General features: G+C 43.9%; 1 protein-coding gene across 1 annotated transcript; it reads left to right on the top strand.

Moving 5' to 3' along the window:
• The first annotated feature begins 279 nt into the window (after positions 1–279).
• On the top strand, positions 280–3,113 carry aar2 (AAR2 splicing factor). Its single transcript, XM_084552733.1, has 4 exons — positions 280–338; positions 467–1,401; positions 1,490–1,719; positions 2,315–3,113. Exons 2-4 carry the CDS (start codon positions 630–632, stop codon positions 2,480–2,482), a joined length of 1,170 nt encoding a protein of 389 aa, XP_084408859.1. The 5' UTR covers positions 280–338; positions 467–629; the 3' UTR covers positions 2,483–3,113.
• The last annotated feature ends 16,580 nt before the right edge of the window (positions 3,114–19,693 follow it).

Here is a 19,693-nt window from a genome sequence, read left to right as displayed (position 1 = left end):
TAGTACCACTATTATAGTATTACAGGACAGAAATGTTTCAATTATTTATTAGTATAATCAACCGATAAGTAACAGCTTACAGAATACACTATTAAAATGAAGTAATTATAAATAATATATATATATAAATACAAGCCTATAATTTTGTATATTTATTTATTTATCATTTTATTTCCAAAAGTTGGTGGAATACAGCTATTGAGCTCAGTAAAGCGGACTTTATAAGGCGGAACCTTTCTAACCGGGGTACGATTTCCGTCCGGCGCTAAAACATTGTTACGCAACTTCCACCAAACGCATTCCGAACGACTCGAAACATCAACAACTACATTAATGGGGTATTGTTGCCGTAAATACAAACTTCTGCGTGTATCTGTACACACACAGAGCATTAGAAATTTTGTTCGAATATAATTTAATTGTTTTTTTATTTCCGTTAACTTAACGTCTTCGTCATTTCTTTCAGAGATAAACTGCTTCAATCCAGAAGGCATTTATTAACAAGCAGCATCTTTCTGTGTAAGATATTTTGACACATATTTGGACACAACAAAGACGAAATAGTTTTTCATATCTTGTGGCTGGGTTAATCTGTAGGTGTAAGTGAAGTAGACATTGGATGAGCCGTCATGGCCAGCAGCAGCAGTAATACTGTAGACATGGATCCAGATGTTGCTCGGAGGCTGTTTGAGGAAGGAGCTACTCTGGTGCTGCTGGGTGTTCCTCAGGGCACAGAGCTAGGGATAGACTGCAAGAGTTGGCAGGTGGGTCCTCGCTTCCGGGGCGTTAAAATGATCCCGCCAGGCCTGCACTTCCTCCACTACTGCTCTGTTAACTCGCCAAGCTGTGGAAGCGAGATAGGCCCTAAGACAGGCCTCTTCCTCAACCTCAAGCCCAGAGAGATCATAGTGGCCAACTGGGATCCCAAAGAAGAAGACCTGGACTTCTCAGCCTCCAAGAATGAAGAGGAGGTGAGCCGGATCCGGGCGACCTTGCGAGAGCTGGATCCTTACCTGGGACCTTATCCCTATGAGGTGATGAGGAAGTGGGTGTCCCTCACTGACCGCCTCAGTGAGGAGGTGGCCAATAACCTACAGCCTCTTTCGGGTCGAGTATGCGCCTACAGCGACGTCATTCCTGAGACTGAGTACCGACACACCCAAGACAGGGCAGAGCAGCCGAGGAATGACACGGCCTGCCAGAGCATGAGAGAGGGACTCGACAGGCTTCCTAAGATGAAAGTGAGGGAGGGGACGCAGTTGCGATTCTCTGACATCCCCAAGAAGACCTACCCTTCCGGGGCCACGCCGGCCGAGATCACCCAGTGCAGCATGGACCTGAGCTACGCCCTGGAGACCGTGCTGGAGAAGAACCACGACCAGCAGCCTCTTAATTTGCTAGGTATGTCCCACATGTACTGATATTAGGTCATGAGAATAGCGCACATTTTACATGTAAAAGAAGTACCTGAATTTAATCTCTCTCACAGGTGAGCTGCAGTTTGCCTTTGTGTGCTTCCTGATTGGAGACGTGTACGAGGGCTTTGAGCACTGGAAGAGCCTCCTGGCTCTGCTGTGTCGCTCAGAGGAGTCCATGCGGGCGCGTAAGGACCTCTATCTCGGGCTCATCGCCGTGCTCTACCACCAGCTCGGAGAAATACCGCCCGACTTCTTTGTCGACATCGTGTCACAGAACAACTTCCTCACCACCACGCTGCAGGTAGATAATTCACACAATTCAAAGTGATTTCGATTTCTATTCAGCTACTTTTCCTTCTGTAGCATATCAGAATATTTTGTCCTCTGTCTCTTATTTATGAAGTGTCTGGGAAATTCAAGGTCGTTGTTAACTCTATTTATGTAGGTGAGCTTCACGTCGTCACTCTCACAGCTCCACACATGCTCACCCGGAAGCTGCCCAGCACAATGCTTCTGTAACCTTTAGGCTGCCATTGTCCCATTGATACTAAGTTCTAATATTCATAATACCCGACAAAGAGTAGCGACACAGACGACGTACGATTGCAGCTGCGGTATTCTACTTTAAATGTGGAGTATCTTCCATGTGCTAAGATAGGGCCACACAAGGCCCTCTTGATTTTGAGGCCATTCAATATGTCAAATATATCCATTCCTCCACAGTATGTATCCTGTACATCCAGTACATTCATAATCCTGGATGTTGTGACCAAATAGTCTGTGTTACATGCCTGGTTTATTACAATAAGTCAGCTGCAGCTTTAAAGCATCACCCAAATTATTACAGTTGTGAAGGATTTACATGAAATTTACAAGACTTTTTTTTTCTTTTGCAGGACTTTTTCCAGTTCGCCAGCGGGCCTGGTGTAGATGGCACACTTCGCAAGAGAGCGGAGAAGTTCAAAGCCCACCTGACCAAGAAGTTCCGTTGGGATTTCGAAGCCGACATGGACGACTGTGCGCCTGTGGTGGTGGAACTCCCTGAAGGCGTTACAGTGGACTGAAACCTTTCTACTATAGAGGCTTTTATAACTTGAGCCACTGCAGCACCGCAGTCTTAGTTTCTCAACACAACACAACACAGCAGTCGTTCTCTAACAGCGTGTGTTGAGGTTGTTACGCGTGGGCTGAGCAACATCTCACTGTACATACAATCTGTACCCTGTTATAAAGCAAACAAACGGGTTATTCAGTCATATGGGGCATGACAGTCGTGGTGCAGCTGCAGTATACTAGAAGAGAGTGCTAGCCCTCTGGTGGTGATATTGTTAATTTCAGCAAGTGCAACTTTAAAATATACATATTTTTTTCACCTCAGTTTAGTTGGACAGTTGCTGTGGGAGGAATTTTGAACAGTGTTAAACACAATCCCGTTAATAATTCCATACTTTTGGACATTTTATAACTTCACCTAACATTTTAAACAATCTGCATAAGATGTACATGGGAAAATAGTAAGGTATAGTGGGCAACTTTTATATATAATAAAGTAATAACTATTGTTTAATGTTGGTAAAGCACTACTTTGCAATCCCGTTTTACAAACCTAATTTTTGCTTTTTTTTCCCTCAATTAGTTTTGCTTTTCTGTAATTTGTTGAACCCCAAACTCCCTTTAATAAAAACACCTTTGAACCAAAATAGCCATATAAGCCTCAGTGTCATTCTATAGCCATTAATGTTCTGTTTGTTTGAATTCCTGTCAGGTGTTATCTGTTTCTCCTCCACTAGATGGCGGCCATGAGCCTTTTGTGAAGATTTTTGGTTACCCTTCAAGCTTGTTCCTTAGGATGTTAGTTGTTGATATTCAGATATCAATTCTCAGGAATTGTGAGGAATGTCAGGAATAACTAAAGCACACCAAAAACAACTGGATAATCTGGATTACATACGTAATTACATGGATGTTACTAACTTTGAATGTGTCCTTTTTTTTTGACTATGATGGACGAGACAGACCTTGAATCGTCTTGTTGGCCCATCAATCTATTCACTCGTTAATTTCACCTCTGCCCTGCTTAAATCTTGTTTCTCTCCAGCTAGACGTCCCTGCTTTGACATTCCCCGGCTTCACGAACCAATCGATGACCATAAAGCTGCTGAGAAAAGGACGAAAGCCATCTAATGCAATTATGTGGATCTATAGAGCCTGGGCTCGTTGATGGAGATCCGAATGCCAATACGAGGAGTCCATTCTCTCCCCCAGAAGACGGATGGCATTGTGAAATGCATGGTAATGCTAGCCTTTCTGCTGAAAACTCCCCGTCTGAAAATGTATGCGCAACTTAGAAGGAGATCAATATTGTATTTGTGGTCCGTCGTGAGACCGCTGGGGCCCTGCTGTGGTTGTTCTTTTCCTTTTGAATGCAATTAGATGGAGCCTTGGAACACACGGCGGAAACATATCAGCACAACATGGAAGGAAACTTATGCAGATGATTTGTAGATTCGTTTTCCTCTCTGGGGATGAAATACTGTACATTATCAATGAAGACAGTCGCAGAAATGACTCTGCTGGGATGTCCTTGGCATTCCAGCCCCTCCATTAGCGCCGGCAAGTCAGCGAACTGCTCGTTCGGCTTACAGCTCTCCCGTCCTGCGTGCACCCTTTCACCCTCAGAGAAGGCTCTCCTGGTATGGCAACCATTTTCCTCCTAATCGCCCTTATTTGTTTTGTTTTAGCGCAGCCACCCTGGGGAGTGGAGCGCGCTGGGAAACAGGCCGCGCTGATTGTGCAGAGCCTCGAAGCCTAGCAGGCCCTGTCAGTCACGGTGGAGCTTTCTCTCCATTAGATGTGAGCCTGGCCGTTTCCATGGGGCTCGCTGGCTGCTCACCCCGCCAGTGTAAACACAGGCCCCTCTGTTTCTTTCTCAGTCGCTGACCCGCTCAGCTCCTCTCTTACGGCAGCAAGGACGGTGGAGGTTAGTGGGTGTGTGCAGCTCCTGGATCAAGCACTGGCTGCTTGGTGGAGAGGCAGAAATAAACTTGGAAGACGTGCAGAATTATCGGCACTTATATCTACCTTACCCTGACTTACAGCAAGATGCTTCATTTATAATAAATAACTTTTGGTAATTGTTTGTATGCTAAGATTACTGTATATGTTGGTCCGGAGGTTTGAAAGAGTGTTTAGTGTGTTTGGCAAGTGGTGTTTTGTTGACAGTTTCAACTTTTCTGAGGTCACAATGAAAATAAGTAATTCCAGATGAAGATTAAATGACTTGCTCCCATAAACTCAGATAAAGTTTTCTACTCTGTGGTTTGTCGTCCACTCAGATCAGGTACCAGCTGCTAAATTCTCTCACCTTTCTGCCTCGGAGTTTGCATGTATCTGGCCCGGCTGCGATTCCTCCTCCCCGCAGTACCAGCGGGGCTTCACATGTCTGACTCGCATGACCCAAATGTGATTCAGGCACGTGTATATTTTCCCAGGATGCGTATTCGAGTGTGCGGTCTGGGCGAGTACACATTATGAGCTCTGGTGCCCAGACATATGGACGAGGGGAGGGGGCGGCTGGAAGGGGTGCTAAAAGAGGGGATGGACTGGGTTAAGAAATCCCTCCTGGAAATTTCATACACATCGGGGGAGAGCGAGTGTGCGTACGCGGGCGAGTTAACAATGTGTTCTGTTATAGTGATCTGCTGAAGTGATTAAAGGCAGGAGCTAAAAACAAGGCGGTGGACCTTTGAGGTAGAGTCGGCGGGCATGTGTGTGTCTTTCTGATCATGTACAGCATGAGGACGCAACAGCTGGCCAATAAATTTCCCGGGCTGAGTGGCTAAATTTGTCGAGGTGAAGCGCAAGTACGGGCCGCGTTTAGCGCAACACAACACAACAGAGGCAGAGATCACCTCCACTGTCGCGTCTCTGTGTTGTCACAGAGCTCATAAAAGTGTCTGCGCCTTGGCCGTATATCATCCCTGAGAGCTTAAACATTCGACCGTCCTTTTGATTCGAGCGGTTTAGACAAACCACAGTAAAGGCCTTTTCCTGTGCTGCTCCCTCTTCCCCTTTTTACAGTCCATCAGATATCTTTCACTCTCTCCCACCTGCCCGTCAGATGACTGATCTCTGACTTCCATTTTTAGTGAGCCTATGTTATCTTTGGCCGCGGCTCCAGAGCATGAACTCTCGCGGCAGAAAGGATTTGAATACCCCCGCACCCCGAACAAACACTCACACAGCCTCGGCCTCTGCTCCCGTTCTCCTCTCAGCCCCGTTTCTCTTTAACAGTCGTGCGTCTGTGTGCGAGGCGGGGGTCCTGAGGTGGAAGCAGGCCCCTCCGGGCAGCCCCACACCCACGGGAGAACCAGCTGAACGGCTGCAGCGCGGAGAGGAAGGGCAAACCCTGAGCAGACCGGGGCCTTGGAAGGAGGCGCTGGGAGGAAGATGAAAACATTCATCTCTTACTGTTTTCCTCAGGGTACTAAAGTCGCTCCCGGTTTCCTCTGCCCTTATTCTGCTTTATATCAGTTTTCTATATTTTCTCTTCACCTAGTTCCTCTGCACCCTCTGCCGTCTGGACTGCCACCCCTCTACCTTGTGAATAATTCAGAGATTTTTGATGTATTATTCAGACTTTCCTCTCTCTCACGCACACAGACCTTTTGTCTCCTCTGATTTCCCCTCCTTTATGTTAAAATATAGGAAACCCTCCTCAGTCACTGTCTTCTCCTCCACATCAGGTATGAAATACAGCATCAGCAGGGGTAAGTATTTCCACCATGGAACAACAGATTTAATAGACAGTGGTATTTTCCTGTAAGTTTTTTAAAAAAAGCCATTCCCCTAAAATGACTGGAAGTCACACAAGGGTTGTTGTAGTAAAGCGAGTCGGCGATGTTAGGGATGCTGATTGGTTTTCCTTATGACAAAAAAAGATTAATTACTTAGCAGGAAGCAGAAACAACAGAAGACAAATACTCTTTCTCAGTGCAGGTGTGTATTGTGCCCCTTCATTAGTCATGCTTTAACTAATTCTCAAAGGCGCGGGATTTGTTCTGTGGCCTGGGGAGCTTTTAAGAAGCCGCAGATAAATCCCCACCTCCCCTGTTTTATTCCTGCATCTCTTTAATGCAACAATAAATCTTCCGCTCCCCGTCTCCTTTGTGTACTGTTTCCTTCCATCCCACTCTCTCCTACCGTATCCCACTTCCTCCATCGCTCTGCTTCTCCCCCGTCTAGGCTCAAGCTGAGTTATGGCACCGTCAGCCGGGCAAGCACGGCCGGGAGGTTCAGGTCTGATCTGTTATCAGTATTTTGTAGCTATTTCTGCTGCTCTGCTTCTCTGAAATCTCAGCTCCCCCAAATTCACCCATAATCATTAACAGACCCCAAATATCATCAAGATGTTCATTAAGTAAATAACTCTTAATTAAAATTTTCTTTAAAGTCCTTCCATTCGGCCTCCCAGCCCTAACTCTCCTTGATATGTGTTGCTGGCCAGAATCCTAGACTCATCTTAGCTGATCTTCCCCTGCCTGTCTCCTGTTTTATCCTGCTGCTGTCACCACGGCTATTAAGTCTGTCTAATTGAACAGGCTTCTGTCAGTGTGTGCGTGTGCATGCATGTATGCGGCCATGTCGTGGCCAGGCTCACTGGAGCCAGGTAGCCACGTGTTTGGCTCACAGGAGGCCGCTTCTCTGAGGACTTGTAACCACAGGCGATAAACACGGCCATGTGATGCACACAGTGCAAGATTTGAGACGATGCCAAATACTTGTCAACCGATGCATGGAAAGACATTAAACATAACCAGGAGTGGGACATTTGGTCAAAAAGTTTAAAGTCTGGCAGATATGACCAAAGTGGTTTGGGTTTGTTCCAAGATGGTAATGGAACTGTAAGGAAGAGATAATGGCTCTGGATCTGAGGTATTCGGCCTGACGGCTGCACGCTGCGAAGTTGTAGATGAGAATTCAATGGGTCTCCGATGAGTAGGCTGGGTTGTGAAGCTGAAAATGGGAGAGGTTCGAAGGGTCTGGGGTCACATAAAATGCATTATCACAAACTAAACCATTAAACAACTGCAAGTATTAAATCATCTGGATTTAAAAAAAAAAAAGTCTTTTTGCAACAATCCAGCAATATGTTAGGTGTGGTATTGTGGCATGTCAACTTACGATAATTAGGGGACTCAAGTTGCTCAACCCAAATCACAAAGAATTTGCAGAAGCTGCTCATCTGCCATGAAGTCATTGCAAGCTGCAGAACAGCTTTTCTGCCGCAGCAAACATGAATAGCATTCATATGTTTCCACACTCTCTCCCTGCCTCGCTCTCTTTCAGCTACGTAGCTTTATCTGGTACTCTCTCGTGGTGTTTACCTCTCTGACCCATGCCGTCTACCCAGTAAACAGACACTGGCTCTGGTCCTGGTCTGGACCGGCTCCACGTTTCTTCTCTGGGGCTTTTCCATGTCCACATTACTACCAAACCACAGCTGGCTAATGAAAGTCAGTCCCTGGCTGCCCACAGAATGCCTTCACAGAGACTACTGGAGCATCCTGACAGGGATTTGGGACCACTAATGTGGACATGCCAGGGATTTTGAGAATCACAACATCGACATTTAAATCTGGATAGAACGCAGGAACATCAGAAAAGGATTTTGCCCAGAACAGCAAAATATTATTTCATAGTATAATTAATCAATCTGTTTACTAAGAAGCTGTATTTATACAAAAACATCAGTATTAAATTATGTCTAACATTTTAAACCTCAGTTCTGCTCTTAAAGTGAACAGCAACACACTTTAAAAACTGGAACCGGCACGTGTGATTATGCATTTGACATGCACGTTTGTGTGTGCGATTTTTGAACGGGTGTATGTGTATATGTGTGACACAGATGCACACACCAAAACCATTTCCTCTGTTTTTCCAGGTGCCAGGACCTGACGGCGGTATCCACCTCTCAGTTCAGACTCGGGGGGATCTTGTACTTGTAGTTTCTTGAGGGAAGGCAACTAGTTCAAAGTAAACATTGGATCTGAGAGCTCACTCAGTTAGAAGTAGGCTGCCTCTACAAAAAAAGCCATATGTTGAGTTTATACACAGGGATGCAGGGTGAAGATCTGCTTTATGGCTAATGATATTCTACTCCCACAGCTTCCAGCCTGCATCCCTTCCTGCACCCCAAGCGCCAGGGCTGCCAGGATTCATGGGTAGGCAAACAAAGACCTGCGCTTAGACGGAAACACATGGGGCGATCTGGTCACATTTAGTGGTCAGAGAGGGGAAAGGAAATAGTGTTTTTATACAGAAGACTGGTGCTAAGTGTCTGTTAAGCGCAAAGGTTGACAGGTTGTCTTCCTGTGGTCAAAAACAGGCAAGAGAATTAATCATCCACATCCACTGAACTGATGTCCCTGTACATGTAGAAGATATTTTTTGTCCTCATGAACTGCTGTTACACTTGCAGAAGTTTAGAGAATGGTCGATTCATGATTTCTTTTTATCTCTTCCGTCTAAATGAAGGCTGTTTTTCGGTGTGCACGCGTTTGTTTCCTTCTCTGTCTTGCTTAATTTGAAAGGCCGTGTTTCAATCTGCCTTTCTTTTGGCAGCCCCTGTCAGTCTCATGAAAGCAATGGAATGATTGGCAAATCGGCGGCCGTCACACCCAAGCAATTTGGAGTCCAGCTTTTCACACAATAATTTCACACGCCCGGGAGAGACCTCAGTCTCCAGCAAGGACATGGGAGCACATTGTAAGAGTGTGAGTTTTAATGTTTAGAAAAAAAGAAAAAAAAAAGATCTCAACTTTTTTTATGAGTCAACAGGAGTTGACAACTGGGATTTGGGCACTGTGAAGGCATATATCAAACATATACATAGCATACAAATCAGTATGCAATGCACTGCTCACGGCTTTATGCTTTAGAGGGGTTCAGGCCTAATCTAACAGGACAAACAGAATTCCTGACTCGATGACGATTGGGAATGGCTTTAGTCGTAGCCATGCCTCAGTTTCAGAAGTAGTGCTGCCTTGCTAAGTGGATACAGTCAGTCTTAAGTTGGATATCTGGGGTCATCAATGCAGAAATTCTTGCTTTAATAACCAATAGCCTGAGAAAACACAAGGCCGCCTGTAGATCGGCATGCTGGGGGTTCTTAATCCAAACCACACAAATGTACTTACATGTGCATGCATGCGCAACCCCTCTCTTTCCCACACTCACGCACGTGTTCGGCTGGCACATGTTCTGTGATCGCTATGGCAGATATCCTTCATATCCTGTCCACTACTGAGCGCAGATTTGTTAGTCTTTGAGAGTCCTGGGTGAGGGGCTAAATCCATACCGTCACTGCTCTGGGAAGGTTTTTCATCAAACTAAATCATCTTCAGGGTAGGCGAAGTTGCCCTACTTGAAGCTATATCAACACCGCAAGTAAAACACTAGCATATGCGGGGCAGAGTTGAACAGAACTAGGATAAATCTTAAAGTATGACTGCGTGCACATTATCAAAAATCTTACCCAGGCTTTGTGTTTAAAACTCCAGATTGCTAAGAAGCGAAACAGTGAATTGGAAATAACTGAAAAGGAAGTTCATTAGTCCTGCATGCCTCCAGTGGAAAGCTTCAAGAGCTCAATAGGCATGAAGATATTTTGTATGATTAATGGGCTCGGTAGATTGGGGGCTGCGGGTCATGGGATTGAGGCTGGGGTCAAGGGCAAGGTCACAGGGATCATAGAGTTACCACAGTCACGCTGCGAGAAAGTTTGTTGACGGGTTGCTATGTGTTGATGAATTAGCGGTGATGCAAGGGCAAAGCTGCGGTGCTGTGACAAAGCTGTGAACAGACAAATGGTCCCTGCTTTCGTTTCACAACTGCCTCTGCAACGATCTGTGTCAAACCATGAGCAGCGGGCTTTTACCCTCTACCAGTGTTTCACCAGCAGTGCCATTTAAAATGCACCCATGATCTGTTGTCTGCACATGAGAACATAAATGTTTTCCCAAAGGGAAAGCCACCAAATCCACAATTAGATTTGTGGACTGGATTTGGATTGGCCTCGCAGTGGCAGTGCAAGTAACTTTGGGCTGCAGTTAGTCACCACTCTTTTGCTGCAGATGCTCACCATGTTACTTTGCTAGGTTTTTAATTTATAGAAAAAAAAAATGCTTTTCATAAGTTGGCTGAGGAGAACTTAGGTTGTTAAAATAAAATAAAATTACAATAGCAAGCTAGAGAGCTGAAATCTTCTAGAAAGCTCTGTAAAACTGAGGGCTCCCGATCCATCGGATAATGTAGTTCATCACCTAGATCAATGTATCTGACAATGTTTTAGCATTGTCTTTTGAAGTCACTGACTCACCATCTAGATTTTGGCCCCTTCCGCATAAACGGAAATGTGTATGATTAAGGTCATACTTCAAGAAATCTGTACAACTATCTATTGGTAAAAAAAAAAAAAAGTTCCCCATTTCCTTCCAGTGATCCTGAGATCCCGAGTTGTACCTCCCATTCAAATAAAATCAAGTTTGCACAATAAGCTAACTGCATACTTCGATGAACCAATGTCAAAAATTTGAAAACAGCCTGATGTCCTTGTTGTACAGCCAACAAACAAGGAGCCAGTTTTCAACATCCTCTGACCTGGATATATTAAATTTTCAACAACATTACTGACATCTGGTTCTCCCCATGCCTTCCATTTCAAAAATACAAGAAAAAGTCTGATTCTTCTTTGTTTTCATCTCACCATAACCTCTGATATGCTTTGCTGGTTGAGGCTGCGAAGTAATCAGTCCCTTCTATAATGGACTACAGTACATGTCCTCTTCTCTTCAGTATAATCTTAAGTGATTCTCTGTATTATAAGTAACTGCTTACAAACAATGGATGGACTTCATCATTTATCTCTATAGTAAGTGAGTGAACTTTTAATTAAGTTGCCAGTAGTGTGTCTAAATATTCATCCATCCTCCACTGATCCAGTTCAAATCCACACGTTAGACCTTCATACTCACAGACAATACATTTACAATATACTCCCCCCAGCACTAATGAATCCAGACTTCTCTCTGAGTCCTCTTTCCGTTGGGAAAAGAATTCCTGACTTTATTAAAACGTAAGATTTGTTTGGTTAGTTCTGTGTCATATGAAGGATTACACTGCCAGACAAAAGAGTCTGCTTAAACCTCCCTGGGCCTACGTACAGTATATTGTGGATCTTCTTTAAACCAATACGCTGCAGCTCGCAGGCTTATTCCATTATTGATTTATTATCACCGGTCCACCAATCAGCCATGATTACATTCCAAACTGTATTATGGCAACAGTCCCTCTGCACGTCGTCAAAGCCAAGTGTGAGACTTGCAGGCTCCGCCGAAAGTAATGTATGCACATGCAAGCATGCTTAGGATTTTTCAAGGCTATGGTTAAATGCTATCCAGGAGAGTTATGTAGAGTGGAGGCAATGGCAGCAGCTGCCGGGTGTTTGGTATGTGTTCGATCCATTACAACTGCATGTTACAGCCTTTGCCGTGTCATTAAAACATTCTTCTGGAGTGAGGACAGGAGGTCCACAAGAGATGTGATAATGGAGAGCGCTATTTAAACGGCGCCTATGATTTTATATGTACCCAGATTAACAGTCAAGGACAGCATCCGAATGGTGTTAATGGCAGTCAGGTTTTACTGGGCAGCATGTATGATCCTTCTTGGTGCGTCCTAATTATCAGCCACCACAAATATAAACCTTAAAGTGGCCCTATCACACTGATACACCAAGGGATCCCTGTATGTTTGTGTGTGAGTCTGTCCTGCTCCTTCTCGACAGCTGTTCGCCTGATAAACTTGATCACCTTGGCGAGGCACATTGCTGGCGACGCGAGTAAGAGCTGTCAGTGTGAGGTCTGAAGTTGTTTGGATGAATGGTGCACATATTGTGACTCAGAGTAGTTGTCCTCAGGCTTTCTCGTTTTGTCATTGGGGACAATGACAGAACATTCAGTCTTTGTCCTTTTTAAAAAAGTTACTGACCACAACTCATAATCTTTATGTTTTGATGAGTGGTTCTCAAGAAAGTTGCAACTTTGAATGCATGTTTTAAATGGGCGCTGCACCAGTAGCCAAAAAACTATCAACTTAGGGGATTCTCCTACCAGGAGTCTTTGTGGACTTATCAAAAGTATTTGTTTCCATTTGTCATGGTTTTCTGTCATGGTTTGATTAGTTTCTTGGGTTTCTGTTCATTATATTTTGTTAAGTTCTTGTTTTTTTGTTACAGTCATGGTTTAGTGTTTAGTTTTTCATTTTTTTCAGTTTCCTGTTTTATTTTGTTAAGTTCTGGATTTCCTGTTATGTGTTACTCCCTGTGTTTTTCCTTTTGATTAGGTCATTGCTTTCTCCTTGTGTTATGTCTTGATTTGTTTCACCTGTGTCTCGTCATTCCGCTGTTCCCCGTGTGTGTATATAGCCCTGCCTGTCTCTTTGCCACAGAACATGCATATGTCTTGTTTATGTTTTCATAGTGTTTTCCTGCCTTGTCTGCAGTGCCTTTGGTTTTGTCAGCTTTGTCTTTTTATTTTTTTATTAAATACATTTTGCTTGCTCCTGCCTCAGCCCTCTAAGTCCTGTATCTGGGTCCTAACTGCCCGTCCTGACACCATTAGCGTAGCGTTTGCCCCTATAACAGTGACAGATGAGTTAATCAACACTTACTGTGGAGAAAGATACAACCCCCCTCCTCCATCAGAACAACTAATGGATGAATGTTGATCCAGGGCACAGAACTGATGAACTGGATCTGATTTAATAGTTTATCATCAGATTGTATCTTTTATGGGGAAGCTATGCTGCTAATGTGCATAGGCTTAATTTCTACCCTGAGACATGAAGTATAAATGTACCGTAACATGTGCAGCATATAATTAAATTAGGTTCAAACTTCTGCACCACAGCTATCTGTGCAATACAAAGCAAAACACATACAAACACGCACTTACAAAAATGCCCGAAACACAGTAAAGAGCTGTTGAGTTGAAGACAAAATGCATGCACGCTTCCATAAATTTTATTTGCAAGGCAACTCATATATTCTGCTGCCAGAAGAGAGGCCCCTAACACACTCAGTCATGTGATTGGACGGCCAGCTTGCAGAACTCTCCATGCGTCTCCTCTGCTCTGACTCTGTGCCAGAATCTGTGAAATGAGATTATTATGTGTGAAATGATAAGCCTCGCACTTCTTCCTATGATCCAGACAGGACAAATCAGGGTTAAAGAGAGACGATAGACAGCGCTGAGAGATAGCTGCGGGCTAATGCCGCACCACACGGGGAGGACAGAATTCTTCCACATTATTGCACTTAACTTTTTTCTTGTAGCTTTAGGGAAACAGGGTTTATACAATCAGAGGTAGATATGATGGAGGCACAGCCGTCTCCTCCAGCTTGGGATTTTCTGTCATAAATGATTCCAGGTTGAAAAAACACTCATCTGAGTGTGAAGTGCGGCCCTCACCTCCTGACCTAATATAATAAGTAATTCCTCCTACTTGCAGCCCTCGGCAGCATCTGTCTGTCTCCGCTGCAGTGGCATTCCCTGCATACCTGTGCTCTCGACTGATGGGAGCACATGCACAGGTCACAGGGCCAGAGTGTGGAGCGGATGTATATGCATTAACGCAAATCTCCGACGACAACCCCCGTCTTCCCGCATTATTGCAGATTAATCTTTCCCAGACTGCGAAGAAGGTACGGGGCGTAAAAGGTTAGTCTGCTGAGAGAAGGGGAGGAGGCGATTCGTTGAAGCGGCTTTGGGGCGAAGGTGGGAATCTGAGTGAGAAGTTTCAACCCCGGTTGACCGTGACCCCCTGACCTCCCGATGCGACCTTGAGGCGGGCTCAGCAGAGAGCGACCTCCTCTGACGGAGTAATTAGCGTGAACAATAACGCGCAATTGGTTACAGTTGGATTAGCCTGAGCTCATCTAATAAGGCATGCGATGCACCGAGTGGCTCAGTGAAGCGCTCAGTTAGGGGAATGATACACTTCTTTTGATGTTTTAATGAAAGGCATCTCTCTCGTCCCACTTCACTGTTTTTTTTGATGGCCATATGAACTATAGATAATAATAGAGATATTGCGTTCCTGAAACAATAGAACAGAATGAATTACCAAAATAATGCAAAAACCCTTTTCACCCTATGGTTTATATTTTGTTGATTTATCCACATGTGAACTTTTCCAAATGTTGCCAAGTCACATTCAGAGTTTCTCCTCTGCTTCCACTATGTTTACGTACGTTCATCCATCTGTAAGTCCTTTATTTTTAATTTCTTTGAGGTCAATCCCTGCTTTAGATGAAGCAATACAATCAAAGATGCCCACAATGTATTTCATTGTAACAGTCTTTGGGTTAGAGTCAGAGTCCCCAAAGGACATTATTACATAGCCTTGCGTGTGATGAAATGCAATCCCTGGGACTCCAACCCCAATCTCTTTTATTATTTTGGTAGTTGTCTTTCCAACAGTGTAATTGTTAGGGTCCGTGGTGGCCTTGCACCTCCCTGCCGCTGGGTTTGACTTCATCTCACATGTGCAAACTGGCATGCGTGAGCCTACCTATCGTCTTGACTGATTGGACCTGTGCCTACCGCCGTGGCTGAATGGACCCGTGCTCCACTCGAGCTGCAGCAATCTCTGCACCTGGTTTAAAAGCATCAGTAATTGTTTGTCTGGAGAGCTCTGAGTTAATGTGAGCATCTTGCCTCAGCGGTGCTCATTTCTGTAAATCACTTGCTGGAGGCTGCCTATATCTGTTCTGTAGCTGTTTCGCTTACTTGTAGCTTTAAGCTGTGTTCATCTGTTGTAATGAGGCACTAGTTTAACTACCTGGACACTGAGCCAGGCTTAATTTCACACACCTGCACACACTTTGGTAGATTCCACTAGGAGTAGGGGAGCTGGATGTTGTTTTGTCGATTAGAATGCACAACTATGTTAGATATAGTTTCTTTCTTTTAGCAGCACCCACTGCAGCCCCTTTCTTTGCACTTTCGTCTCTTGTGTTCACTTGTTAATTTACAAAGCGAAAATAACAACAACATACTAAACGAGAAACGGCAAGTTTTATGTTGCTTCGCTTTACCCAGCTAAGGTGTATGTATGTAATCAATTTACTCTATGAAAAAAAAAAGGCTTAGGGTGGCACAGTGGTGTGGTGTTTAGCGCTAATGCCTCACAGCAAGAAGAAGGTTCTGGGTTTGAATCCATGGGCCGACTGGTGCCTTTCTGTGTGGAGTTTGCATGTTCTCTCTGTGTCTGCATGGGTTCTCTCCGGGTACTCCGGCTTCCTCCCACCTCATTAGATTCATTGGTGATTCTAAATCGGCCGTAAGTATGAGAGTGAACGGTTGTCTGTCTCTTTGTGTTAGCCCTGTGATAGAATGGCGACCTGTCCAGGGTGTTACCCCGCCTCTCACCCAGTGATGGCTAGGATAGGCTCCAGCCCCCCCCCCCCGCCCCCCCCCCATGGTCCTCCAGAGGACAAGCAGTGACAGAACATTAGTGAATGAATGAAAAAAGTTTTGTAAAACTGTGTACAAAACTATCACCCAAAGTGAAGACTATCTTTGAACCAGCATGTCAAAGTTGATGTATTTTGTAATGAAAGATAATTGGTCCCCTGAAAGCTCATCCATTCTCTTTGACTGTTAGCTATTCAGCTAACTGGAAATACTGATAGCATGTTGTGTTGACAGCCATGCTTAATGTATCGTCTGCAGTCTCTCTGGTGGTCTACCTTGTCAAATACAATGTGACCTTCCCTTCTCTCAGACAGCGATCGGATGCTGTTGGACTGATTAAACGTGTGCAGATCAGGTCCAATTCCAAGTCACGAGGCATTAATGTTAATGCTCATGACTACTGTCAGCTAGAGAAAATCTGGACCAAATAAAAGCAAAAAAAAAAAAAAAAGTGAATCAGTACCAGCTTTTAGCTTCTCCACATTTTTTTTTCTCATAATGCGTTTATCATTTAGTCTGACAGATATTTATTGTTATCATGTGTATCATAAATTTGAGCTGGGGATGTGGATCTGGGTTATCAAAAAAAAAAAAAAAACACTTTTTATCTCCAAATAGTTAAATCTGTGTTTGATTCAAAAAATATTTCTACCTTTTGCTGAGTCACACTGTTGGCTTGGGGTAGGTGTCTTTATCTCCATACACCTGGCGACACCATCTATTTATTTTCACCTGCAAGCTAGCGCCTTCAGCAGCAGGGTCCAGGTGACGCTATCTGCTGAGACCTCGCTCCCTTCCCCACAGGTGCTCTGCTCGTGCAATAATCCGCTGCGTCTGGTGAAGGCGCAAAGCAAAAGCAGTGCTGCCCTCAAGTGAACCCTCAGTGGTTAGCAGTTTCTTGCTCCTCAGGGAGTACCCAGGCCCTCACTGCCAAACTGCGAGTGAATGGAATATTATTTAACTCTTCATCCAACATTTTTAAATGACCGCCTCGAATCCCCACAAAAACTTCTGGAAGCTCTTTTGGAAATATTTTGTCCAATAAGCTGTACCATGTTTTATTTCGCCCCTGTCATGCTACGCTGTATAATTTAATGTACCGTACGCCGCCATACCATTCCATCGCACAGCACATTTTATTGTGGCTTAGACAGAAATGATGAGGCGATCATGCTGAGTGTACGCGGACAGTCCACAAAGCCTCTGGCGGTAATTTGGTTTGTTTAGTGCCTGTGTGTTTACTGTTGTGGAGCCGATTCCAACATCATTAACAGAACCTTTGCAAACGGGCCTCTGGTGAGTTTGTTGCTGTCTTCAGCATCCAATAAACTCAACCTTCCTTCTCTGAGTTTCTTCTGCACTCCCCGTCCGCAGGCAAAACGAATGCCTGAACGGAATGCACTTGATTCATTTCAAATGTTTTCTGTTTCTATCTTTTTTCCCCCCCCTCTCTGTTATAAGCATCTTAAGCAGTTAATTCCGCGTGCGTATTAACAAAACATCCAATGCCCTGACCGGTTTTCATTTAATTAACTCTCGTAACTGAAAATAAAAACAGAAATACTCAGCTAACGAATTAGGAAACTCAAAAGAAAATAGAGCACCATTGTTAAATGTGTATTGATTTAATGCCTTGCAGTGGGGGGAAATGTCATGGGGCAAAGCGTGCCAACTTGATCCATGCAGGACGGTTCCTGGGGAAATGACGGAACAGCCCTTCTGGCTTTTTGTCTGAGTGGATCAGGAGCATATCACCAGTAACATATGCTGCCCTCATTCCCTCCTCAGGTTCACGGTGTTGTTCCTACAATAACATAGGAGGTTAAGAAAGAAATTGGGAGTGAGAAGTTTATAAGCCGTATGAATTATGAAGAGGTGGTGATCTTGCTGATATGCAGAAAGCAGCAACTTATCTTGATTACCTTGCCCAAGTGGAATACCATAACTTAATGTACAATTATAGCTTGCTCTGTATAATTATAGGGTCAGGTCATGTGGTACGGAGCAAGTTGACAAGTCCCATCTCACAGCAGAAATAACCAACCAAGGATTTATAGCGTATACCACCAGTACTGTTTAATTAGGACAGGGGTGTCAGGGGAGGACTAGCCTCTATTACCTCTGATTGGTGAGGCTGAAATTATTTCCATTCCTCCATCAATTAAATTCAGTGGTAGAAGAACCATCTGTTTGTGGTTACTATGCCTGGCGCTGAAATATATTCTATCCTCTGCCTGTTCTTTCATTTGAATGCTGAATGGGCTTTGTTATGGTCAGAAAACTTAGCTTTGAGTTAGGAAATGCCGTTCAGTTGAGTATGTGCATCTGAGCGTGTGCTCATAACTTAAAGTTGACTCCCGTTTATTTGTAGGTTGAAGGGGAAACTCATCTATCAGCAAGGAAAGATATTTCATTAGCGGTTATGTTGTTTACAATGTTCGACTTTCACACATCCATGCAATCGTGCGGGTTTGGACAGTGGATGTTCAAAGAATCTCGTAAATCAAGTTTATGAAAGCAGGATTGTTTTAATGAGACCTTCCCTGGCTGCGAGGGGAGTTCATAGTTTTACTATGGGAAAGAAAATGACTGTATTGTTGTTTTAATGCGAGCGTGCATGGGTGGTGCAGCAAACACAAAGAAACGTGTTCTGCAGATTGTGAAGTTGAACTGAAACAGTGTTGGCGGCGAAAACTGGCCTAACAAATCACGCTGCAGCTTCTCGCTCAATGCCGTGGGTGTGTTTACACACGCAAACATGTCCTGAATACAATTAAAATACCATCAACTATCTCGAACTATTTGACCTTGTTTACGGTTTTGGTTGTCAGTTTTCAGCAAATATGTCACATCACTGTTCAGTATTACACAAATTAATGGCTGAATAAGAGAAACTGGTGGGCTAAAGTGGGTTAAACCTGCATTCCTTCCGATTTCCAGAAGGGGGCGACTCCAGTAGTTGAAAAAAAGAGAATTTTGTTACGAAGTTTACGGGACAATGAATCCTACTTCTCACATTTATTAAATTTTATGGACTCACTCGCAAATTTTAGGTTTTCCTCAGAAGAGCCAGATAGGATATGGTCTTTATTGGTTGACTTGCTATCTTATGGATACATCATTAGGTTTCTCAGTCAAATCAACCACTCTATTCCCTTGCAACTCCAGCCTCTTGTCCAAAGATAATCGCTTGTGGCTCCAAAAAGAGTTTAGATGGAAGACAGCCAAAGCGTGACGTCCAAACGGTAGTCCAGTCTATGGTAAGCCCTACGTAGTCTCCTGTATGTAGAATTACACAATGCCTTGTAATTTATTTCCCACAGAAATTTAGTTCAAATTCAATCAACTAATCTAAAACCCAATCACATACTACCCAATGAATGGAGCCTGTGTAGATTGATGCTGTTGTGCACATATTTGTCCAGCTTTTATGATGTGTATTATTGGGAAATATGCCAAATAAAATCAAACCTGCACAGTTCAAACTTTGTTACAAATGTTTTGCTCGATATCTGCGATCGAATCACACATTTACTCTCAGTAATTCTAACTGGTTTAATTTATTTTGTAATTTTAGTTATATAATGGCAATTCATGCCACTACTTACTTCACCAAACTGATTAGAGTAACAAGCTGGGTGTCAATGTCACAGTGATAGGAGCAGGTAGATGAAGACAGAGAAGCTTAGGTTAACTGCCTGTTAGTCTGTTGTAACTTTACTAAGTGCCTTGTGA

The sequence above is a fragment of the Chelon labrosus genome (assembly GCF_963514085.1).
Source record: "Chelon labrosus genome assembly, chromosome: 10".
NCBI classification, from domain to species: Eukaryota; Metazoa; Chordata; class Actinopteri; order Mugiliformes; family Mugilidae; genus Chelon; species Chelon labrosus.
This window is presented reverse-complemented; position numbering and strand designations above follow the sequence as displayed.

Excerpts from the sequence above, each read along its gene's own strand:
- aar2 (XM_084552733.1), top strand. The coding sequence starts at position 630 with ATGGCCAGCAGCAGCAGTAATACTGTAGACATGGATCCAGATGTTGCT. Across the intron at positions 1,402-1,489 it reads GCAGCCTCTTAATTTGCTAG|GTGAGCTGCAGTTTGCCTTT; the intron begins GTATGTCCCACA and ends TCTCTCTCACAG. Across the intron at positions 1,720-2,314 it reads TCCTCACCACCACGCTGCAG|GACTTTTTCCAGTTCGCCAG; the intron begins GTAGATAATTCA and ends TTTCTTTTGCAG.